This window comes from Rhagoletis pomonella, unplaced genomic scaffold (genome assembly GCF_013731165.1).
Source record: "Rhagoletis pomonella isolate Grant_MI unplaced genomic scaffold, Rhpom_1.0 Rhpom_scaffold_00001, whole genome shotgun sequence".
Lineage (NCBI taxonomy): Eukaryota > Metazoa > Arthropoda > Insecta > Diptera > Tephritidae > Rhagoletis > Rhagoletis pomonella.
In genome coordinates, this window is record NW_023458555.1 from 49891571 (window position 1) to 49918279 (window position 26709).

The 26709-nt window shown below is 34.2% G+C and overlaps 2 protein-coding genes across 2 annotated transcripts in view; one reads left to right on the top strand and one right to left on the bottom strand.

Moving 5' to 3' along the window:
* LOC118745964 (alpha-tocopherol transfer protein-like) overlaps positions 1–26709 on the bottom strand; it is a 120824-nt gene that overhangs the window by 46428 nt on the left and 47687 nt on the right. The window lies entirely within an intron of this gene.
* LOC118745999 lies at positions 12318–16649 on the top strand. The gene is made up of 4 exons (XM_036479718.1): positions 12318–12414; positions 12473–12620; positions 15793–16253; positions 16355–16649. Exons 2-4 carry the CDS (start codon positions 12492–12494, stop codon positions 16443–16445), a joined length of 681 nt encoding a protein of 226 aa, XP_036335611.1. The 5' UTR covers positions 12318–12414; positions 12473–12491; the 3' UTR covers positions 16446–16649.

Consider the following 26709-nt stretch of genomic DNA (forward strand, 5'->3'; position numbering starts at 1 on the left):
AGGTTGGAAAGATGATTTATTATGGCACGAATTTCCGTCGTCCCTTGTCAATTTGGTTGGGAGTAGGTATAGAAAAACCGACTCTGACTTTAGTCTCAAAACGACTTTTTTCTGAAAAAAATAGATTTTTTTTAAAGCAATTTAGGTCGTCTCAAGTCGACAGAAATCGACTCTCACTCGTTGACTTTTCGACTTTTGTCTACTAAGTATTTGATGGCAACATTATTACATAATTTGTAAGTTTTAGCATGCTGTTACAGTAGTGTCCATCCAAGGTTATTTAATTTATCAGTTTTGTAGTGGATTAGAGCAACATTGCCACCTCAATTATATCGTATTCAAAATATGGCAATATAATATTTAAATAAATGGCATTCGGCGACGAGCGCTCAATACTGCAGACAATTATAATGGTTTCCAGTTTAATATGCGTTCACTGCTCAAAAATTGATAAATTATTCGATGAATATAATTTTAAATCTTAATTAATTGATTCCAATATTTAATTTTTAATTTTAATGCCGAATCGCGTGAAATTTTAAAAGCAATAATTTTATGATCATTGCTTAATAAATTTGCTTTTTTTGTAAATTTTTAAAAAGGCAATTTATGTCATAAAGTCGACTATCAAAAGTTAATACTCGACTTTAAAATTTCGAAGTCAAGAGTCATTTCTGCGCGCTCCTTTTCCATCCCTGGTTTGGAGACCACCGCGTTTCGGCGTTGTGAAATCTTCAGTTTTCGGTTTTTTTACAAAGCGTGTCTTCTCTTTCAAGTAATTAAGTCTGAAATTCTTTAAACATATTTTTCATTTAAACTTTTCCACCTTACCATCTGTGCAGCCACGTGATGCGGTAACCAATCCGAGCGGGGGGCCACTCCTACTTATTCGGTTAAAAAGCTCATTGAAGTTTCAGCGTCTGTTCGCCAGTAAGTGCTGCTGCAAGCAGACGTCTGTCTTGGAGCAAGCGGCTCGATATAGACACGTATATTCAGTTGAGAAACCACCCCTCCCAATAATGGGTTGTGCGCTGGGTTTGGGACCCGCCACGTCAATAGCACTTCCTGAGAATAATAATACTAAAGCCTCGGATGAGACAGGCCTTTTTGACGACGACCATGGCAAACGTGTAACGGCCTATAATTCGAGGCCATGCATGTCGGGACCGTTAATGGGAAAGGTGCCTCTGCTCGGCTGATTGAAGTCCACCTGAAGACAGAAGCTAACATCACCGCCATCCACGAAATTCGATGGGCGGGGCAAGCCAAAATGTCCAGTCGATATGTTGCAGATTCTACGGTACTTACAGATCGATCAACAATGCAGGCGATCGTGCTACTGGGCAACGACAATTTGGAAATTCTAGCGGAGGGGGACATTGAAATTAACCACAGTCTTGGGTAGTATACAAAACCGATTAGGCAACTGTAATTATTCATTTCAATCTCAGTGCAACTTTTTGTTCAAAAGTTCAACTTCAAATATATATGCATGTAAAAAAGCAAAGAAGGAATTTTAATGCTCTTACCCTTTAAGATTGTTCTATACCGAAAAAATATACCCCCATTATTTATTTTGAAATCAAAAGATATATAAAGGTGGCTCAAAGCGCGCAAAGATTTCGATATATATTTCTTAAGGCAAAAAAAAACCCTTCTCGTAAAGTAGTATAGAATTCTTGAAAATCAATATTCTTCGATTGGAAAACTCTACAGAAGATTCCCAAGAATTTTTAATTTGCACATTTTTTCATAGTAACTATATTTTATAGGTCTAGAAAATGCCAGAAAATGCCATTGGGGATAAGTAAAAAATATTTTTTATCAACAAATGGTTAAATAAACAATCGGGTATTGTTATTGGAACTCTTCTAAAGAGAACCAGAGTTTTTATGTAGAACAATATTGATTTTCAAGAATTCTATACCATTTTTCCGAAAAGTTGATTTTTTGATGGAAAACTTTGAGCGCATTGAGCGACCTCTAAATACTTTTTGATTTAAAAAAACAAATACGGGTATATTTTTTTCAATACAGAACAATCCTAGGGGTGAGAGCATACACATTTCGTCTTTACTTATTTCGGACCACCCTAGTGTACAGAAGTTTTTTGAGTAGAAGAAATATAAGAGCATGCGTATAGAATTTCGCAAATAAAATATTACCCGTATTTTCGGGTACATACTAATATTCATATTTGCTTCTCTTGCCAAACTCTCTAAGGGCCTCTTTGCCTATGTTCCATTATATTGCTTATCAACAAGCCACATCCTACTGTATCTGGAGGTGTGAATTTTTGTGGTCGACATCAGACAACTCAATTACATTAAATTTCTTACTTAAGCCGCGAGTGCTCGCTTACTTAGATGCACATATACATCTACATACACGCTAATACTTTAGTTCACATTGTGAATGCCTCTTCAAAATAAACTTTTGTGGCTTATTGTAAAATAAAATAATTATTGGGGTATTCACAACGGTGCCGTAAGTGTCGTATTGTTGTATGTCGTACACTTTAAACGCCTAAAAATATATTGCGGGGATTCGCAAAGAACCATAAAAGTCAGTGTTAAAAAATAGTTGGCTGGGGTTTCAGGTTCTCTAAACACTTATTTAAGCGTTTAAGGTTTACGACATACAACAATACGACACTTACGACACCATTGTGAATCCCTCATATGATTCATTATTTTCGTTGAACTGTTGTCAGTGATGACCTTTAGTGAGCCAGCAATGGATTTGAAATACTGAAACAATTTGGTTGTCATATTGAGATTTTCCCTTAAAATTTTGCTTAGCAAAGAATTTCGTTTTTTTTTGTCTTTCGATTGCGTGACCTTTTTTTTAATCCCAAATTTTTTTCATGTTAAAATATTTTTATGAAAAATATTTGTCTTAACTTTTTATAAAACTATTGTTCCTGCCGTAACCAAAACCATAACATAAATTAAAGTTTCAAACTTCATATAAAATTAGTAATGAAAGTACTAGTAGCGTTCACTCTTTGATGCGAAAGGCAAAAATTAGCGTTTGTTTTGTTGCTTTGCTGTGCGTTTGTGGGAAACGATGCCATAACAGTGCCATATGCGGAAGGCTTTATACCTTTGATGAGCATCAGAAAATTTTACTGTTAATGTTTTTATTTAGTTGTTTGGGTGCTTAACACAATTTTTGCCTTTATTGTATACATAGACAGAGGAGTTATATAAAAAAAGTCATATTTGAACAATCGGTGGTATGGAAGATATACCTTATAAAGCACCGATTTAAATAATTTTCACTGCTCACTCACTTTAATGGTTTTGTCTGCCTAAATAAAGGGCGTATATTGCAAAAACGTGTATACCAAGTATAAAATATTCTTAACACTCTTTCATTTGACACCCATGTTTTAATATTTCATATAACTTATGCATAATTAAATAAAGTCGACTTTTCCAACAGGTGGCTAACCTCTTGAAAATATTTTCAAACTACAACCTTCTTGACCGTCTTTTCTCTGACACTCTGGCAACCCTTCTACTTGTAGCCTAGAAATTAAGCCATTTCGAATTTAACTCTTAAACTAGGCGGCAACCCTGAAAAATATTAATCCATTTTCGTTGGACGCCAATATTTTAATGTTTTATATACATATTACAAACTTGTGTATAATACCGTTAAATTCGACTTGTACACACAGCCGGAAACCCTCTTAAAAATATAGCTGTAAACTTTTTTCCACGCCTAGACGATCCGTTTAACACACACATTTTAATAATTCATATGACTTCGGTACAACTGAATTAAATCCGACTTTTCATACAGGTGACAACCCTATTCTAAATATAAAAGACATCCGCATTTTAGTATTTCACATAACTTGAATAAAATTAAGTTAAATCTTCTTCTCCACAATTGGTTGTACGTTATCGACGTCTATAGAGTCCAAACAAACCAATATCCAGTTTTATTTATCTTGGGGTCAAAAGCGACGTAGAAAAGAATTGAGTTATATTTGCTATCGTATTGCATGGTTTTGTCAAATCCACATTTCATCAGCTACACTATTTGAAAAATTTGAGACGTACATATTTTCGTTGCCCTATATTTAAATGTTTAAAACGTTTTTCTCGAATTCAGGTTTTTTGACTTAAGCGCTTATTGCTTTTGACCACAGATATATAGAGATTTAGAGAAAATCTACAAAGTTTCGTAAAAAATTCGAACTTTTTAAAATGAATTTGTATAAAATGTTAGGTTATGCAATTTTGTTGCCCATAAAATTTTAGTATAATAAAATGCAAGTATGGTAGAAAAGTGTCACTGTCCAATTTTTTGTTAAGTTAAGTACATAGTGTAATGGCTGTCAACGCCTACAAATTATATGTAGCGTAAAAAATGTACAACGACATTTGTCATAGGACGAGAATTTGCTATTCTTGCAACTTTTCTAGTTATTTTCTTTGTTCATCAAATATGTATTACTATAAAAAAATCAACCCTTAACTAAATAAGGGACGAACTTAAGGTTTTATAACCGCTTTTTACTTGGCTAAAATTTTACGAATATATAAATTTATTACACCTTTTGATTTAGTTCCAGAAAACGGGCAATATCATAAAACAAATTGCCTTACGGGGGAAAAATTTTATAGATATGTGAATATTTGTCAGTATCTGCATATACATAGTATCTATACACACAGGTACATAGCGAATAATACATACCATCTGTTAAAAGAGTTAGAAAATTGATTGTTTCCCCTAAAGGTTCTTAGGCAAAGGGGTAAACGAACAAACAGACCGCAGTGTTGACCCGTATCAACTCGGGAAGTAACTGCAGTTGATCCGGATTAAGTCCGATTAAATTAAATTTCTTAGAAGACAACATGTAAATAAAATTTATTAGGAAACTTAAAGTACAAAGGCCTTTGGGTTGAATTTACTGTGGGTAACAATTCTTTTTTTTTCAGTATGAAAAACATAAAAACTCAATTTTCTTAAAAACCTGTCTAACAATTGTTTTCTTTTTGGTCTTAAATTACTTACAAAATATAGTAGAAAAGATATTTACAAGAAAACTTAAGGAGGCAAGACCTTTGGGTTGAACTTGGTTCCGACCCACCGTATTTGGAAATGATGTATTTCCAATTTTCTCTTGCTTCCTATATTACAATATGAGTTTACAAAATTTAGCAACTTTTCACTCTAAGATAGCGATATATACATAACATTCCCGGCCTCTTCTCTAAAATTTCGAGTTATATTTAAGTGTATTTCTTGCAAAAATTTGTTTGTTCGCTATACTAGGTACAAAAGAAATTAGGTGTTCACTCGTTCGAGAAGTTCAGCTAAGCCGGGGTTCACTCAATTCCGATTGTACTGTACCTACATTTTGACACAAGAAGTAAGGAAAATTAGAAATGCACACTGAGAAAAAAAACGCGTTGTAAGAATAAAAATATTTTATTTGATTACTATTTAAAAATGCTCGTATTTAAATCTAGTGAAAAGTGTTAACGAAATGGATTTTTCCATTATACATACACTACGTATAATGGAAATATTCAATTCAAATACGCCCATATTAAAATGAAGCATGTTTCACTGCACGGATGGCGGAAGACGTGTACTTTTTCATATACAAAGCATACACAGCGGTGACAACACATACACATATACATGGTATGGCAATTGCACTAACCGCACTGTGATGTTGATTCAAACTCAACATTTGAAAACTCATTTACATGTATGGCTGTAGCTGAGTATGCAAAGACGCTTGATACAATTGGTTGCGCCCAAGACGGTCCGGGTTCAATTACCATTAGACGGAATATAAAATTACATTTTTTTTCTCTTAATTACGAAAAGGCGTCTGAGCAATTCACAACCACGTATTTTATAACGTATATACTCAAATTTAAAACGAGTTGGGTAGATGCTCTTTCATATGCGTATTTTTTCAATTTAGCACGTTTCTTTTTAATTCTAAAATTTTTTTCCCTTAATGCACCTTTCCAAAAAGATCAAAAAAGAAAATATTTAGATATGTATTTTATTTCACCCCGTTTCTAGCCAGTGAAACGAAACTTTGCCATGTCCGAAAAAATCAATGAAAACTTAACTAGAATAAACAATTTAGTGTTGAATTCTACCGATTAGTAGAAGGTAGTTTTTGCTTTCAATACGGAAAAATGTATTTATTTTTAAGCTTTGGAAAACGCTTGCAGAAAATGAGTTTGTGTGGTTTTTCTACTTCAAGTAAATATATATGAAAAATTGGAGTTTGCAAATTTTCAGCGCATAATATGTACATACATATGTATATTTGTGTTATCAGTTATGTAGAATTTAAATGCCCAAAATCTATGAATTCGTCAACATTGTTTCTTATCTTTCACCATGATGAGCAAGGAGTGTTTGCGGCAGTGCCCATACCTCAATGTGAACGTCAAAATATTAGGTGAAAAAGACGTTTGCCTTACAAAAGACATTCCACAAATATAATGACGAAAGAAACAAAGGAAATATCTACATGCAGACATACATACATTCTAAATTAAATGTTCAAAATCAGGTGGTTCGTGCATGATGAATTTATTAGCTAATTGTTTCTGCCCAACGTATATATGTATGTATAATTACTTCGTGCCAAAAAGAAGAATTGTACCGAAATATCTCACTGCATTTTACATGAAATATTTAGGATTTCGTAGTATAAATTATTATATTAGCCAGTGTTGCAGGCAGCTCCGCCCGCGAGGAGTTCAGCCTCACGTTATGATTTAAATTTTAACAAAAAAGAAAATAAGTTATATTACCGAATTAAAAAGTTGGTAATTGTCTCGAGGTTCCAGAAGACGGTAAATATGTAGAATTTCAACTAAATGGCCATTTCAGCTTTATACTATATTAAGTTTTATACCCCGCGCACTTGTGCACGAGGGTATTATTATAACTTTGTTCACATAACGGCTGTTTGCAACAGCCAAAACTAATCGAAATAGATGTAGACATACATAAATGCTCAGATTGAAAAAAGAAATCGATTGAGCGGTGACTGTCTGTCCATCCGTCCGTCCATCTGTGCACACGATCACTCCAGTAAAAATTTAGATATCTTAACGAAACTTAGTACGCGTACTTCTTTGCAGCTTAGGATGGATGGTATTGAAAATAGGAAAAGTCGGACAATAACCACGCCCACCTCCCATATAACGGTAATTTTCAGAAATACGAAAACTGCGATATTTTAGTAACTACTGCAGCTTATTCACTCAAAATTGATATTTATAATAATTTTCAGACGAAAAATAAGAGTATTATAAATTAGTGGAAAAGAGGCGTAGTCACGCCTACTTGTGATTACATGTGTATATCTTCGTAACCGCTCCACCAATCTCTTGCAAACTTGGCACAGTTGTTGACCTTGGTAAAATATACCAAAGCAAGAAAATTTTTAAAGTCGGACAATAACCACGCCACATCCCATATAACGGTAATTTAGAGAAATTCCGAAATCTACGACAACTCTTAGCTGATTTGATTTTAAAATTGATGCTTGCCATAACTATTTAGCTAATAATGTTAACATTTTGAAAAATGGCGTGGCACTGCCCACTATGACCACATAAGAAGTGTATCTCGGTAATCGTTCAAGCAATTTGTACTAAACTCGGTACGATTATTGTACTTGCCACTTAAAAGCAAAATGTTGAAAAGTATTGAAATCGGTCTAAGATTACGCCCACTTTTCATATAACGGTAAATTTCAGAAATGCTTGAAACTTCGATATTTCGAAGTTTAAGAACGCAAATTTACTCGAAATTGATGCGACAATATATAAAATCAATACCACACCCATGGAGGAGGGCTGCCACCTGCTTAAAAAATCAAATTAAACCTGATTTATTTCCTTGAAAATTTAAACAAAATGAATTTTTATTGAGCTCGAGGCCGTTTTTAATGAAAAACTTATTGAAAAGGCAACAATACTTTTGAAAAAAATGGTAGAAATGATAGCTATTTCGGAAATCAGCACATTTCCACATCAGACTTTTTTCAGTAGGATTCGAACCGACGATCCCACTGACTCAGCCAGTTGCCTATGCACTGTGCTAAGTTCGCCTTGTAAATTATCGTTGCTTTTTTCCCATTTTTTCATTTTGCTAAGCCAACACAATCAAGCGCAGCTATTCCGCTACAATTTATACATGATCAGGTATAAATTGTAGGGGAATAGCTGCGCCTGATTGTATTTTATGTTTGATGTTTTAATTTGTACCACGATTCTTTATTAGGACAAATTGAAAAATTGAAATTGAAAAAGCAACAAAGTAAATGAATTACTACAATATGGCTGTCAATCGAAATGTTTGAAAATGGCTTTAGTTCTAAACTACATGAGGATGGTTGCCACGTGTTTTAAAAATCAAATTCTACTTATATTAAGGAATTTATACGGCTTTCCTACGGCACCCCAAATACGTAGTTCGCTCTCTCATTCGTAATTCGCACTACAATTACCCTTCCAATTGTGTAATTTATGTATACATTTGTTAGTAATTCGGATCCAATTACCACTTCACAAATCAAAGCTGGCACTTTTTCGGAGTACGAAAAGTAAAGTTTATGCATGTGTACATCATCAATTTAATACAGAAAATTATACATTTTTAGCAATAACTTACATTAGCAAAGAAAGAAAAGACAAAACACAGAGACAGAGAACTGTCAAATTGAATTAAGAATGTGCTCTCGGGAATGGGATAATTTGCGATCGTAATTAGGGGAGCGAACAAAGTAATTCGGGGTGCTGTGGGAAAATCGTATTATATAATTGGAATATGTATCACAATGTGGGTGTCAGATCAAAGGGATTTAATGGGGTTTTGGTTGGAAAATATTTTAAAGAGGGTTGCCACCTGTTTTAAAAGTCCAATTTAAGTTAATTATACTCAAATTAGGGCGTCAAACGTAAGAGTGTTTAGAAAGGTTCAACCTGAACATTTAGAAATTCTGATTTATTTAAAGATGGTTACCACCTGTTTGAAAACTAAATTCAAATACAATTATATTATAGGTATTAATTTAAGCTATTAGATAAAATATAGGTATTAAACGAAAGTCTTGAAAGGGGGTTGTCACCCGTTTTTATCTATATACAATATGTCTACACTGACAAACAAAAGTATAGGCACAGTGAATTTTCCGCAACATATGCAAAGTTTTTTATTCTTATTTGTTTGCGATAATTATTTATACAAATGTGGTTCATACTCCACCAAAAAACATAAAAATCAAATTTCCAAACTTTGTGCAAAACTCAGGAAAATTCAATAAATTTGCATACCAATTTGCAACTCTTTATTCAGATTTTTTAGAAACATTCTAAGAATGCAGTTTTATACTGCTCATTTTCTCCATACAAAAAATAATTGTCGAACATACTTTGTAGGTTACTTTGTATGGAAGAACCCGCTTGAAAAAATTGCCAAAAATCAGCGCTAGCAACTTTAACTTTACTAATTTTGAGTGGGCTATAAAACTACATTCTTAGAATTTTTCTAAAAAATCTGAATAAAAAGTTGCAAATTAGTATGGAAATTTATTGAATTTTCCTGAATTTTGCACAAAGTTCGAGATTTTATTTTTATGTTTTTTGGTGGAATAAGAACCATATTTTTATAAAAAATTATTGCAAATTAATAAGAATTAAAAATATCGCACATATTGCGAAAAATTCAATGGGCCAATGCTTTTGTTCGTCACTGTATATATATTTGAATTCAGGGTATAAGTTAATTGAAAAAGTATCACAAGAGAGAGGTTTAAGAAAGTTTTAGTTTGAAAATATTTTGAAGATGGTTGAATAAAATTAAAATATCCGGTTTTTGGCATAGTTTAAGTATGTTGAGTTTTATTGGCATAAATTACACCTAAAGTGCTGAAGTAGCCCTGAAAATACCGAAGTAGTCTCTTAATCTGGACATAGTCCTCAACATTCTCGGAAACCCCGAATTAGTCTCGAAAATTCCGAAATTCCTTATTTTTGCACTGAGTAAATAGCAAGTACATATTTGGTGTTTAATCAAGTCATAAGTACTAAGTGGTTTTGCATCCAGTATTTAGTAAAGACAAAGTCTTTAAATACTTTTGTATGCGGTATTTAAAGCTCAGCTTTTTCGTGCAATTTTCACAAAGTGGTCAAAATTGCCTATAAATTAGTCCGTGAGAAATTTTATATTATTAAAGGGTTAAATTTTAGCAAGGTAAATTTAGATGATGCTTTCCATTTCCAGACAACCGGTCAGGTACGATCATGATTTTTAATTTCGACCAAACTCAAATACATTGTTTGTTGGTCCAAATAATGAGACACGTATTTTTTCTTTTGGCTCGGAAAAATTTTTCGGCCGAATTAAAGGCGATTTTGTTTTTCAGGCAAAAATCGATTATTCGAATTGACAGTGAGAATGTTTTTTTAAAATGCCCATAACTTTGTCAAAATTTAATAGATTCCAACAATGCTTTTACACAAATGTCAGTAATTCTTGTCGCTTCAAGATAGAATGATATAATTATTGATTTTCATTATTTAAAATTTTTTATTTAACAATAAATAAAAAGTGCAAATTTTTTTTTAAATTTAATTTCTCAAAAAGTTATTTTTTTTCTCTCAAACTTTTTTACCGGGAAAGAGACACTTTGAACTACAATCAACCCAAATCTCTAATAGCGAAGATTTTTTTTTCTTAGTTATGATTTTTTATAGAAAATATACGTTTTTGTGGTACATACTACAATATTCTTATATTGTTTAACTAAATGGAACATATGTATGTAATATATCAGCAAAAAATACAGCTGTGGTCATTTTTTGTGTATCAAATAGATACTAGAACACACTTTCCACCATACAGTTTCGATCTATCAAATTTGAGCGAAGAAAAAAAATTCTAGTAGCGAACTTTTGACGCAGTTTATATCTATTTGAGACGTAGATCATGGATCCACCGTCTCGACCCTAAATTTCATTCCGGAACATTCCGCTTTCTTGTATTTTAGGTTTTCTTTTTGGGTTTTTGCGATTTGCCAGATTATTTCGCATTTTTCGTAAAAAGCAGTTTTATAAAAATTTTTAGAGAATTTAATTTCCCACATTTTTTATATACAAACCCTTAAAAAAATTATTTTTTATTGTAAATATCAAAAAGTGCGAACAATTTTTGCACTGTCACGGTTTTCGCCATTTTTCAACAATTTCTGATAAATATGCGTAGCTTCTTCAAATGCCGACGTTGTATGGGGCTTTTCTCTTTTAGTGTTGGGTTCTCCGGTGGCACAAAATTTGTAAAGCAAAATCTAATTTACGGTTAGTTTAGATGCCATATTTGAGACGCCATGTTGAATTTTTCAAAAGACCTCACGGTTTTTCCCAAAAAACCTTAATAACTTTTAAAGATGGGGAGGTTTAAAAATACTGCAGCTATTTTTGATATCGGGGGACAAAACTCCATCAAGTGCCTTTTAAATATATTAAATTTTCCACTGACTTATCGGCAAAATATTCGATTATCCGATTTTAAAATTTTTTCGCAGGTCACGGTTTTATGACCAAATGAACCTTTCTAGGGGAAGTCTTGCTTTGTAGGACAAAGTGGCAAAAGAAAGACGCAGTCTACTGCACATGCATGATGATATTCATTGGACAAGCGAAGGGTGTTATAGACCACATAAACGAAAATTTCTGTAGAAAAAACGGAAATCTGAATATTTGCCAATTTTTCAATGTTTAACACAGCCCAAGAAAAATTAAAAAAAAAAAATTTTGGTACGGCAAATGTTAAAGCTTTTTTGATAGCTTCAGATTTTGAAGAAAAAAACGGAGACAAATTGTCAAAAAATCGCGGTTTTTGCAATAATTTAAAAGCTCTAGCAAAGAAACAAAAAAACAAAATTAAACCCAGATCTCTCGACTACCATTTCTATGCATATTTCCCTCCACAGGGGGAGGGGGGTTAATTTAGGTACATATACATACATACATTTCCAGAATATAGTACTCATACATACATACATATCTACTATATGTACACATGTAATTACGAGTATTAATATTTTTCCTTGCAAACATTTGCACTTGTACCGACAAACACATATACATATAATATTCAATTACTGATAACACCAACGTGCCACATTGCATTACTCATCGCCTTTGTGACTGGAAGAATTTTTTATCTACCTAACTAATGACAACATTGAGCCTAGCAATAAGCTTCCAGGTCGGCGACAAAATGTGCCAGCCATTGAAGATGTCAATTACGATATGATATAAATGATCGAACATTTGCCGTGATTTAGTTTAGTTTTAACACTCGAACGAGCACCACGAAACGCGCAGCTGAATACAATTTAAAGAAGTATTTAGAAATAAAAGTGCTTTTGGTTAAAAAAATTAATTGTGTTCTTTTTCGAAAGCCCCAAAGGAAACATAAAAATGAATAAATTTTTACAATACGTAGTCACAGTGGCCTTACTCTGCCTGTGCAGCGGTACAGTGATGGCACAAAATAGCAGCCTAATTTCATGCCAGAATGCAACGAGTTTAACCAATCTTAACAGTTCAGTGAGTGTCACATGATGCAAGTGCATTGCAAACACATACATACATATATGTATGCATATATGGATGTTTTAATAAGGACATATGTATATAGTACATACACTTGCTTATTAGTGAATAAATATTTATAGTGTTCTTTTGATTTGAAATTCTCGAAATAATTTAAGGATAATTTGTTTTACAAGCGAAAAGGATTAATTAAAAGTTTTAAAAATACAAAATAATATTTTTAATGAAAAGGAAGCAGTGCTAAGGTTCTTTTAAGCAAAAGGAGATAGTGGAAATTCAAAACAGCATAGAAGACAAATCACAAAACAATTTTTAAGTATATTTTTAATGTGAAAAGCAAAACAAAATCAGCCAAATTCACAAATCTGGCGTATATACAAATTCCTTTCGCCAAAAAAGTTGAAATATTTAAATGAATGATACAATTTTTTAATTGACTGGTGCTAAAACTTGCTAATACATAATTTTTATCCTCGTTACTTTAGGTTTCTATAACGGTTAAAAACGATCGAAAAAATAAATATAACAAAATCAAACGAGTATTTTTTTTTATAAAAAAAAATTCACAAAATTACGATTTTGCATGATATAAATATAAAAATCGCTGCATTTAATGCAATTTTCAGTCCCCGTAATGATAACGAGGAACAATTAAGAAACGGTATGAATAAAAAAAAAAAATTCACACAACAGACTCTCAAAGGCTTTAGGTCATCGGTGGAGAGTAAAATTTAAATGAACTCTGGCACTGTCTTCCTATAAATTAAGATAACGGTATTAGAGAGATTTATTTACGATGACTTCGAATTCCTTAATTTAGTTAAATTTTGATTAAGTTTAATTTTACTTTGATTTTATTATATTTTATTTTGTTTGGTTTTAATTTATTTTCTTTTAGTATATAAATTTTTTTTTATTTTAATTTTATTTCATTTTCTTTTCTTTTGTTTCATTACATTTTACTTTAATTGCTTATATTTTATTCCGTTTTACTTTTTTATGTTAGTTGTTTTCCTTGATTTTGCTTTATTTTATTTTAAATAGTTATTTAATTGTGTATGGTATTATCTTTTATTGTTTTATGAAGTTTTATTTTTGTGGTATTTATTTTTTTTGGTTTATTTTAATTTATTGCATTTTATTTATTTTTGTTTCAAATTTTTTGTAAAAATTCTTAAAATTTATTATTTTAATTTAGTATTTGCCCTGAGGACGGTTACCGAAGCGTAATCGAAATATGTCGGAAACAAACACCAAAAAACTTGAGTTTTCATAAAAAATTTTAAAATTGACCTCGAGCTGGCAAAATACTAAATTATAAGTAGAAAGGTCGCTAAAACCATCAGTATTTATTATTTTATTTGAATTTTTTCTTGTTTTTATATTATTTCCTTTTACTTTATTTTTGTTTACTATATTTTAGGTTGTATCCTTTCTTTGTTTTATTTTTGTATTATAATTTAATTCAATTTATTTTTAATATACTATTTATCTTGTTTCAATTATTTTTTATTTATTTTTATTTTACTTTATTTTATTTAATTTAACTTTTATTAATTTGTCGTTTTATTTCCTTATTGAATTTTATGATTTATTTATCAAGTTTCTAATTAATAAAACTTTTATCTTGTCCTTATTTACATTGCAAGCGTTTCTTTGGGACCAACAAATTCGACTTTCCGTCTCTCCTTTCCGAAGCTACGCCAATTTTAACAATAATTGTGTTACCAGAAAATAAAGTTCCTGTAAATTTTTTAAACCCTTCTTGTATTCGGTGCACTCTTGCATCTGAAAATTTTGTTACCAACTCATGAGCAGGTAGCAAAATATTGTCCCGTGATGTAGGCAACACTAAAATTTCTACAAAATTTCATAGCTGAATTACTGAACGATACCAAAGTACCTAAAATAGCGATTACAAGAAGCAGTGTCAATATTTCGTAACAAAATTTGCTGGTTACAAAATATTCGGTAACAAGCAAAATTGGTCTGTAATTGTGAACAGGTCCTGTGGCACCTGACCCTTCTGTCGTGTTCGTCGACGCCCCTCATCTTGCTGTCCTCCCATGCCGTCTAAAGGGACGGTCTTAATTATAGATTTACAGAGTGTTAATTGTTTACTTTGAGAGAGGGATCAGCTTTTTAATTGGCTGGCAATATTTGTGTTAATACATAGTGATGTAAAAGTTTGCCTTTTTGAGTTCAACGTATATTCGGTACATTCACACCATTTTAGGTACAATTGATACGGGAATCCTGTAGGAAATTTATTCAATAGCCTCTCGTCTTTGCGTTAATATATTTAGGTTTTGTCTTAAACCGTTTGAAGAGATTCCTTCTAAGGCCATTTTTAATACGAAGATTGTTTGATGTGGCGTCAAAATTAGATATGGTAATTAAGGAAGACGTTCTCCGCTCTCTATCGAAAATTTAAATGGGTACAATTAGAAAATTTCGTTTTCATTCCTGGTGCGATAAAGTATTGTATGACGTCAGCAAATGAGAGGCTACTGTCAAATCGACGAAGAGGGTGTCAGCAAAAAGCGCGAGTCGCCACCTTTATTTTCTGCATCTTGGAAAGAAGCAGGTCTAATCTTGAAACCGTTTGATTGTTGATTCATTTGCTGATACACTTTTCGCGTCACATTTCTGCATTCCTGACTGCCAACTTGTCAAGCTCTTCGCATTCATGGTTTTCTGCACCGCATTTTATATATCTCATTCCCTCCTCCTCTCTCGGCATCGTTCAATAGTCGTTAGTAGGGTAATTAGCTGGATCGTGACTTTGCTCTCTGCTGCAGCAACTTGTCACACTTCACTATACCAATAGTTTCTGCTTAGTCGGTAGTAAATACTTAGCCAACCACTTCTTCCGCAGCGGTACGAAGAGATTAGGCGATGATACCGCTCATTTAGATATATCCAGCCGATGAGAAGTTGATTTTTTAAATAGGAATAAGTAGCATTCTCGGCTGTCTTGGTGCCTGATGTAAGTTATTCATTGCTTCTAGGCTTTGTTGTTAAGATCAAAGTATAATTGATTTTACTAAATTTAACTTTATCCAATTTTATTTTAAGTGATGCCATCCCTTACTTGCATACATATCAAGTCTTCACGCAACCATAAAATAACTCGCTCATTAAATCTACATATATTCTTCTGCAGTTCACTGGCATTTGGTTCGAGGCAAGCCGCAGTCCGGCAAGCGCAGCGAGTTGTGTTGGCCTGAATATTACTACAAACGGCACCGCCTTTTCCTTCAGCATAACCTCTGCGAGCAATTCTAGCGCTTTGTACAGCAACGCAACCAGCACCTATCCTCTATTGAATTCAACGATTACTCCGCTTACAACCAATTTGAGCGCTCAATCGACTTTCATCGCACCACCTGGCGGTTTTTACTACCTTCCACAGGCAAATGAGAATGTCACAGTGAAAGTGGTTATGACCGATTACACAAATGTTGCGTTCATCTGCGGCTATTCCAATACAACGAACAGCTCATTTGGTGCCATTCTAACAAGGCAAAGAGCGGTCACCAGCGGCATACTGTCCACGTACGCCGCGATGGTGAATAGCAACTATACGAATTTCTCCAATTTGACTGCTGTAACTCAGAGTGCCGCGTAAGTATTAGCGCTTTGTAGCTAGTTATATAATTTTTTTTGGAACTAAAAGGGTACTTATTTTTAAAAATGTATGTGTGTTGTTTTTTTTTTAATTACAGTTGCTACCAACGAAATTCGGCTGCATCTCATGCCTCCGTGCTGTCTTTGATTTTTGCGGTTGTTTACGCTACGCTGAAGTTTTTGAACTAATCAGAAGAAAGAGCTAGTCTATGGGTATATTTATGTAAATTAAAATTTAAATTAATTAAATAACGTTCTTATTCTACTTCTTAATTACGCCAAATATTTCTGTAAATACCATATTTTTCTTTAGATTCTGTTTGTTAAACTAAGGGAGCTTAAAAATTGGCTTATAAGAACAAATATACGTCATTAGAAGTCTGCAAGTGACTTCAAAATAAATACCTATTTGTGCATTTATTTGAAATTATAATAATAATAATAGATTGGCGCTTCCACATATGTTAGTGTTCGACCGAGCTTCTCTTCCGATTTGTGGCGTGCGCCTTGATGTTGTCACACAAAGCGGACTCCGAACGGCGATTGCATTTTTATGAGAAGCTGTTTTTCATGGCAGAAATATACTCGGAGGTTTGCCATCGCCTGCCGAGGGATGACCGCTGTTAAGAAAAAAGTTGTTTCTATATTTTTTTGCGATGTTGCTTTGACCAGGGCTTGAACCCAGGCCCTTCGGAGTGGAAGCACGTGCTAACCACTACACCACAGCGGCACGAAAATCCCCGAAAGGTGACGAAAAATCTCGAAAGTTACCGAAAAAGTTCCGACAAATGCCTAAAGGACCCAAAAAAATAAAAAATTGTTCGAAAGTTTCCGAAAAATAAGAAACAGTCCCAAAAATTTCAGAAGAATGACGAACTTACAATCTCGTAAGATACCCAATAGCCAAAAAATCCCATAACATTTCATTTTGTTATCACTGCCAAAAAAAATTTAAGCGCAAACATAACCATATTAGGCAATTCTTGCTGAAAATTAAATATTTAAATTTTTAAAAGCCATAAGAAAATCATATTTTAGAACGCAAGAAAATTGCAGCGGTATTGAAAAAACGTTATCATTCTTTTTCAGTGTCTATATTGTTTTGCCTTCGTCACAAAAAAAACAACAAATACTAAATAAATAATATTAAAAGATTTAGTATTTACTAGTTTAAATTCCAGACAAAAAAATAATAAACAAAATATTTGTATTTATTCTTTTTCCTTTATTATCTTATTGGAATTAAAATTATCGGCCTGCAATTTTCTTTGGTTTCTTAATTTGCGAACTTTGCGCTTGTGCCTTAAAGGGTTAAAAAAATTAGAACTACTTCTTTAACAAAATTGTGTCGGTAAGTAAAAAGCGAAAATATTCCATACCCTTTTAAAGCGCAATTCCTCAAAAGCTCTAGGTCATAAAAAAATACCAAATAAAGTCTCTGATTTTACAAATAATTAAAGTGCGTCTATTGAAAACAACAAATATTTTCGATTTCCCTTCAATGATAAATTGTCTGGCTAGAGCTAGCGACAAACATGATATCACTGATAAGATAAATATTTATGTATAAAGTTGAAACACATAATTCCTCATTAACTCCTTCGTCGCCAACCTTGTAAAGTCTACACCAATAACAAGCAAACCAAGTACAAATTAACCATGTATGTATATTTGTTTTTGATAAGAAATGTGTAAAAAATATTGGCTTGCCATTGTTTACAGAGCAAATAAGTGACTCATACGCAGCGTAGACTTCCGGCAGCATTTGCGCTCACTCGTATGTATGTATGTAGGTAGGTACGAGTAAACACAGAGTACAGGTGCACTAGATTTGTTTATGGTTATTTATGATACGCTATTGCAATATCGAATTGTTGTTTCAAGGAATTGAGTGGAACAGTGAAAGATGTTGTCAAATTACTATTCAAATCTGCGTTACATACCAAGGAATGAAACCGAAACCCAAACCGAAACCGTAACCGTTTAAAACCGTTTCGTTTTTCAAAACCGAAACCGAAACCGTAACCGTTATCTTGACCTGAAAAGGAACGATACCGAAACCATTTCAATCACAGGTTTCAATCGGTTTCCAGAAATTTACAAAAATAATAAATACAAATTTCTTTGAAATAAATGATTTATTTAACCAAAATCAGCAACATTTTGCTAAAATTCTTGTTAAGTAGTAAATAAGTATGGCAAGGTAACTTTTCGCAAAAATCTGCTGATGACTTTGTTGTTGTGAATCGATTAATTATATTTAAGTAGTTTCTTTCCCGTACGCAATGCGAGATCCCGCGTGTGCCCAAAATAGCCCAGAAATCATGCCTGTACTCAACAAAATGGGTAATAGAGAGCGAAAATTCGAGCGTATTCGATCGTAAGTGTATTCTTCTTCCTGCCCAAAACAGCCCGAAATTTTCTCCGAGTAAAAATGGATAAAGTGTCAAAGTGCATATCAGCTGTATTGTGTTTACATGTTGCCTGCATTTACTTGGTGCTTTTAAGGAAAAGTGAATGGCCTGTTGATGTATTTTCAATCTATGTACTTAAAATCAAATTTGTGAAACCAAAATTCAATTTCCCAGTGTTTGCATTTAATACCATGTTCTGACCGACAACCAAAACATTTTTCCTTCATTTTCTTTTCATTTACAACCTTTAACTTTCATTCTTATTTTGCTTTGGCCAGGCAATTAACAATAAATCCGAAATGGCGTATTAAAGATGATAAAATATGACTTCCACTTCGATAAATAATCGAAAAAAACTAGTGAAGACACCGATTGGAATGAGTGGAAAGTGAGTTTTCAAGTAGTTTTCAGCGAAAACTGGTTTTCGTTTAACAGATTTTATATGGACGAAAACACAAGTTTTAGGTCGAAAACCAGTTTTAGCAACGAAAACATGTTTTCGATGTCGGTCAGAACATGGTATAAGTGACAAAAACAAGAACAACGTGAATCAGCTGTTTCTGGACTTGTGGGCACGAAATGTGGGTTTTTGCGTTTCCGTACTTCTGAACTTTGTTCCATTTTTGAAAGAAAATGTTTCTCTTATTCTCTAATTACCATATCCGGTCCGGATTGTTAGGGAAAGAACCTAGTGTTGATATTATCAGTGAACTGTAATTTTCGATTTTCTTTCCTCAGCGTTTAAGACATTGTGATTTAAATAATATCAACAAAATTTCTGTGAAAAACCGAAACCGGAACGAAACCGAAACCAAAACCGAAATAAATTTTGAAGAACGAAACCAAAACCGAAACCGAAACACTTGGCAAAACCGAAACCCAAACTGGAACGTTATTTTGAATCGGTTTCATTCCTTGTTACATACACTTCACTTCTAATCGAACATAACACCTACAAACACTCTAGTTAATTATTTATTTTCGTGTACATAAATGCATAAGTATTATGTACATTAGGATGGCTCTGAGTTATATGGAGAAAAATAAAAGTGTTCGGATTCTCGATCTCACCCCCTAGAAATGTGTGAATAGCCTAAAGACTAAACTATACAAAGTTTTAGGTCAATCAAAAAAGATTTAGAGGTGGCTCAAAGCGCTCAAAGTTTCCCATGTATTTTATAAGGCGATACAACTAAATTGTATAGAATCCTTGAAAAGCAATATTTTTCAATCGCTGAACTCTTTTTCTCTTCAGGAGACTTCCAGAAAAAATAACCAATTGTTTATTTAAAAGTTTATTAATATAAACAATTTTTTATGGTTCCCCTAAAACATGTTCGATTAGAAGTGAAGTGTATGTAACTCAGATTTGAATAGTAATTTGACAACATCTTTCACTGTTCCACTCAATTCCTAGAAACAACAATTCGATATTGCAATAGCGTATCATATATAACCATAAACAAATCTAGTGCATCTTTGTTGACTGCTGATTTTCAAACATTGAAAAGCATAGCAAAATACACGAGGAAGTTTTCTAAGAAAAAAGTCCATTATACGAAAAACGCAAAAGAGTGCAACATTTGGATTCTTATATTAACCTTGGCTTCCCAAAAATATTTTGGTCTATAACTTTCTAAGTAGCCTAGCCGGCGAGATGGAGATTCCACATATGCAAGGAAAAGTAGTTGCAGAATACGATAGCATATATTCCCAGTAGAAATCGGTTGTATGCATTCGTGAAAAATGCTTGCTATTTGAGTGAATTAGTGTGAACAATTCATGCGTAGTCATGAATTTCCACGAATAAATTCAAATTCCAGCGAATTGCAAGCGAATGTACGTTGTCGGCGTTTTTAAGTACATTTCTTGATAAATTTGAAATGGAATTTTTGTAATATTTTCAGTCTTGTACAAAAATTTTAGTGAACGGACGTGTTGTGCGATACTATTTTCAGCACAAATGGACTTTTACAAGACATGTATTAAAATGTATCAGCGAGGTAGAATTTACATAGGGGGATACATATCTTGTAAGAATGCTTTAATACTGTTTCATTAATGCATTTTTGTATGTTTGAAACATTAATACAGCCATATGCATACTGCAGTAGTACAAGTGTATGATTAAGGTACGCATACGCTCTGAGAAACCATGCGTGTTAAATGGAAATGAAGGTTCATTTATATTGGCATGTATACACAGGAGCAAGCTCATGCCACCAACAGCGATGTCGTATGCTTTAGATTTCTACTGGGTTGCTTATGACCACAGAAATATACACTTACACATACGCAGACAGAAAATGCACAGTGGACAATTTTACTTACCACGTTTTGCAGGCCGCCACAAACCGTCTTGGAGTCCTCCAAGTAATGGACATTGGTATGTGTCGAGTGGCCCCGAACTACACTCTCCTTATCCTTCTTCGTAGTCTTTCAGGTACTCATCATTTTCAAGAGATTTCGCCATTGCACCCGTACTGAGAACAGCAGTTGTATTTACCGCCTGCTTATTGAGTGCCACTGCCACTCTCACCGTTTCGGATAGCCGCTGCCTAACGAATTTATACAAGATGGTGTTCTTAGAGCAGCTGATTTCTTCGCCTTCCATGTATTTTGTTTTTGCTTTAACTGATTTGACAGCATACCCGTCTAAGGCAAAAACACAATGAGTGTAAACTTTGGCACGAACGGCGCTTTTGATATAACACCCGTAATATAATATACATGAGATTGTTGTTTTCGTATTCTTTCTACCACCTTGTATAAATTTGCCCTGGGCGCTGTTATTCTCACCGTCACAGTTGCCAAGTTTCGCTGCTATTACCATTATCAGTATGGTATCATACCAATTGTACTCAAAAAAGTTGTTCAGCTTCTGTTGGCAGCCACAACACACTATCATGGATACTAGTAGACGTTGCCCTTTTCACAACATCTTAATGTTTGGCCGAGCTTCTCCTCTGATCTGTGGTTGATGTTGTCACACATTTTGTAGTGATAATCACTACATCACAGGCCGCCGGGAGCTTCAGATCAATTGGCCCTTCTTTCATAACGCTATCTTCGATAGCATGTGCGACTCGGCCGTAGGGAGCTCTTAGATTATGAGCCGGTAAACTGGATTCGATCAACACTTGCGTAGAGGGTCACTAGGATGCAGGCAGAAAGAGGTCAATGTGTCACGTGTGAGTTCATAGGGACTCCAGGCGGCACGTTTTCCCCTTTGCCCTGGTGCTTGGTAATTGAATCCCTTATTGTCTAAATGATTCTCGCATCCACGCACGAGATTATGCAAATGATTAGACCTGCCTTATTATGGGCTCGTCTCTACCAGTTGCTTGCACGAGAGTGCAAAGAACACTGAATATGATTGACACTTTGCATAGTTAGAATGGGCTGTCCGCAAACCAAACCAAAACTAGTGTTCACTAGAAGTAGAAGGTTGGACGGCCCTATTCTTCTTGCCCTTAAAGAAGTCTCAGCAGTCTCAGACTTTTTCCGGAGTTAAGTATTTAGGTCTAATCCTAGATAGAAAACTTTAAGCGGTGGCTGAATTTTGGCTATGTAAACAGGTCTTTGGTAAAACCGTGGGGTCTGTCCCCAAGGGATATAATCTGGTTCTACACTTCAATAAACAGATCCTTTATCTGTTATGCCTCAGTGGTATAGTGGCGCAGACTCCCAATCAATAGTGTGGGAAATCTGATTGCCTTGAACGGCGTTAGGTGGAGACTGCTGGTGTCACGAGACACGAGTATCTTTTAAATGCCTCAGAATTATACGCCACCATTAAGGCATCCACACACCTATGCGATTCTATCGGAACGAATCCGCACCGTTTTTAAGCTACAGACGTTATTGCTTCGAAAACGCAAGTAAGCACACATCTGTGCGATTTATCGCAGTAAAAACTGTCAATTTATAGACAAACAAAAAATATTAAAAACAAAATAAAAAATTCTTTACTTTTCTACATCAAATATGTTTTGTGTTCTTACGTTCAATTTTGTTTTACTATTGTAATATTGTAATTGACTTTTTCATTCTCAAAACGCGGAGTTTGCGATTTCGGCATGACCAAAAGAAGAACTGTGATTGTTCGAATAAATCGCTGCAGCAAAATCGTATGTATAAGTGTGTGGTCGGCATTGTTGTAAATTTTGTCGGAACAGATTCGCACCGACAGAATCGTATAGGTGTGTGAATACCTTTATCTTTGCTAAGCATATTCAGAAAGGTTAAGTTCCCTGAGGCTGAATGCTGACTTAAACTATGTTCACATATCAATATTATCTCAACCAAAGCTCGTTTTTTAATCACCCCGTTTACACAGGCAAATCTCAGATTATTAGCCGTCAAATTTGTTGTGCTTGTTATTCTCACATCTCAAGGAAAATTTATGTTTCTTTTCTGTGCCACCGTGATCACGTTTTTCTGCCATAATAAGCAATATAAATATATTTTAACTTAACATTTTATTAAAAATACCTTTACAAACCTCTTTTACTTTCTAGCGTACATTTTTGTTTACTTTTACATTTGGCATTTCTCCTCTCTTTCGCAAAAACAATCGATAAAACTAGGATGGACACCGAAAAGATATCGGTTAAATCTGAGATTATTTTATAATTACAGATTAACAAGGGAGGAATTTTATATAGCTAATCTCTTGTTATAATTACAGATTAGGGTGTTAAGCTCGAAAATGAGGATAATCTACTTATATGTGAACCTAGTATTAATGTCAATACGGAGCACGGGTTCGCATTTGCCGAATATTTACTCATGGCTCCAAAACTGTCCCTGGGTCAGGATCTGTTTTTTATATTGTGGATAATGGGAATAAGTCCCACTTCTGTCATGGGGAATATACTAGGTATTTGTAATCCGAAAGACCGTGGACGTCAATATATTTCTTGACAGCCAGACGGCATTCGAAACCTTAAGTTCCAAGGTAGTAAAGTCGAAATAATTTTGGAAATATCGTGCATCGCTGGCTTCACTGAGTCATGCCAAAATGGCTCTCTGTTGGATTCTTGGACATAGCAAAATTGAAGGGAACAACACAGCCGACGAGATATATATGGCTTGCAAATGCAAATTAGTGAAGCGGATAACTCCCTACTAAGGAGGCTGGAACAATAACTCACAGCCGTAACTAATGAACTATGGTTCAATCGGAACGACTGTGATATCTCAAGATGCTTATGACCGATACTCAATAGACTGCCGAATTATTGACAGTAAAAAAAATCTGCAGTAAGCACCAATGCTCCATCAATAGCGTATACCCACAAGCTCTCCCTGCAGAAGTTGTAGTCGATTCGTCTGTTAAAGCACAGCTCTCCAGAAAAGGCGTCTTAGGGATTTAGGATCATGTCTTCTCAATTTGTGGAAGATAGCTTAGGTGAAAATATCACAGCTCCATAGCTTAATGGAAAAGGGTTTAACAAATATTAAACTAACAATAGGAAATCGTTTCAATTTAAATCAATAATTTTTACTTAACAAGCCGTTTTTGCTTTTCAGCGCTATTTTTGTATTGGTCAACGCAAAAGTTCCTATCGAGCGACGAGAAGCAAGCTGAGCTTTTGCTAGTAAATATGAAATAATTTCCGTTAGAATAATGTGCCTCCTTCTGGCATTCACATTGGGCAAGACTGCCTCCGAGTCGAAGTATGACTCATTCGTACGCGCCTTCGTAACATAATCTAACAATCTCATATCATCAAATAATTAGTTAAATAGCTCATTACCGCCTCGGTACCCACTCATTGTTGGCAGTTGTAATATCGGGAAAATAGATAAGTGTGTTTATTTGGGAACCAACGTTGACGTGGATAATAATGTCAGCCTTGAATCCCAACAGAGAATCACTCTACCCAACAATTGTTATTTTGGGTTGAGTAGGCAATTAAGAAGTAAAGTCTTCTCTGCTGGTATGTGTCCTAGAAGCATGGACCATTGCGCGTTGCGACGGCGAATACCGCAGGCGATAGAACAATTAGCTCTATGAGTTTTGCGAGGGGATGGCATAATGCATTGAGTAAAAATACTACGACTTCGCTGGTTCGGTCATGTCATACAAATAGACACAACCGCTCCAGCCTTGAAAATATTTAACTCGGAGACCGCTAGAAAAGTAGAGGATGAGGAAAGCCTTTTCTGCGCTGGAAAGGCCGAGTGGAGAAAGGCTTGGCTTGACTTGGCATTTTCGTTTGGATCAAATTGAACTCGGTCAAAATGGTTTAGGCGGTTGAAGCGCCAAAAGAAAAGATGAATATACATTTAAAATCTGTGTACCCGTCTGGCGCACATAGAGTAATGACCCAGTGTCCTGGAGACAATGATTCAAGCAGGCAAATACCATGCCTTTTATAAAAGTATTGTAGAAATCTCTTTAAAACCTGATCGTTGCATAGGAGAAAAAGTGTAAAATTATATACGTATTTCCTGTGATATGAACTTAGAAATTAAGTACCGCCATAAAAGAAAAATACCCGCAATCAAAAACTGCGATTGCCGATGTTATCAATTTTCCTATTAAATATTAATCGCTACTTCCGCAATGCACTGAATTTTTATTGTATATGTACAGACTTTTAAAGATAAGTTAAAGGTTCAACTTAGATTTCAAGGTTATATGCGGCGTAATTTTATTATATCTTTTTATTTTTATTTACTTCAATAACGTTCGGTGCGACACGATTGATTTGTTTTTTTATCGGTTTGATGTACTTATTTCATCATATGAGTGAGTGATTAGTATTCGTTATTAATGACTTTTTACCGTGTTGGTAGATTGGAATTAAAGTTTACGTTTTCTGATTGCATTCTGATCGCATTGTTACTGTAATTGGAGTGGCAAGTGTTGACAAGGCGGTGATTTTTTGAATTTCCGACGAAGTAACTTCGAATGAAATACCCTTACTAGCAACTAGGATCTATTAATAGACTACTGTCAAATTATGAGAGGCCGGTGCTAATTCCAAGTCTAAAGAAACGCTTACAGGCAATGTGTTTTTTTTTTAATTGCAGGCTACAATAGAAGATCCTCCACTATTTCTTTCATTCGAAGATAGACGAGGAAGTCGGCTTTCACAGCAACCACAAGTATATATAATTCCATGCAAAAAGGGAGTAAAGAATCGAGCATGGAAGGTTTGTCGCTTGAAAATATTAGAAATAATGGCTGTTTTTCTTATTAGTTTTGTTACGTTGAGGAAGCATAGTGGAGCGACGAGCATAGCATCGAGCAAAGCTTCGATTACAAACGAATTTGTTTCTGCACTACTGAAATTCTCAGAAAGCCTTCACATCGTCAATGATATGTACATACTTCGAATATACTTAACTAGCTTTCTACCTCCATCTGGTATCCTAGGAACCTATCCGTCTATGTGGGATGGTCAGCCAGCCAGAATAACCTAACCTAATCTAAATACTTTGCACTTAAAAAAGATTTCGTGAGAGATAGGGCGAGATAGTTCAAATATACGGCCGTTTTCTCCAACAAAAATCAAAGTGGGTCTGTTAGCCACCTTAGGGCTGCATACTTAATGTAATGTGTCACATTTAACGTTTATCCGGAATACTGGTGATGTCAGCTTTGTATTGAACGGGACAATCCTTCATTTATATTCAAGCAATTTTCATAGGGAGGGTCCGCACATTCCAATTGCATATCTGTATATCCTAACTCAGAAGAATTACCATACTCCACTGCATTCTAAAAAACTAGGTTCAGTTTTTTAAATCACAAAATATCTTTTTCGAAACTTTAAATTACGTAATTAAAAATATGTCCAGGTTTTACTTTAAAGCCAGATTTTAGCCATACGCTTGGGCTGAATTTTATTTACAATGCATTTCGGAATGAAATATAATTTCGAAAATGGCAACATGTAGAAACCGGTTTATCTCCAAGCCAGATTCGAAAAGGGGTTACGAAAAATCGTTCCAAAATAAATACATAATATACCTTCCCTGTCGAAAACCACAACAATCAAAGATTAATTTAAAATGTTTTTTTT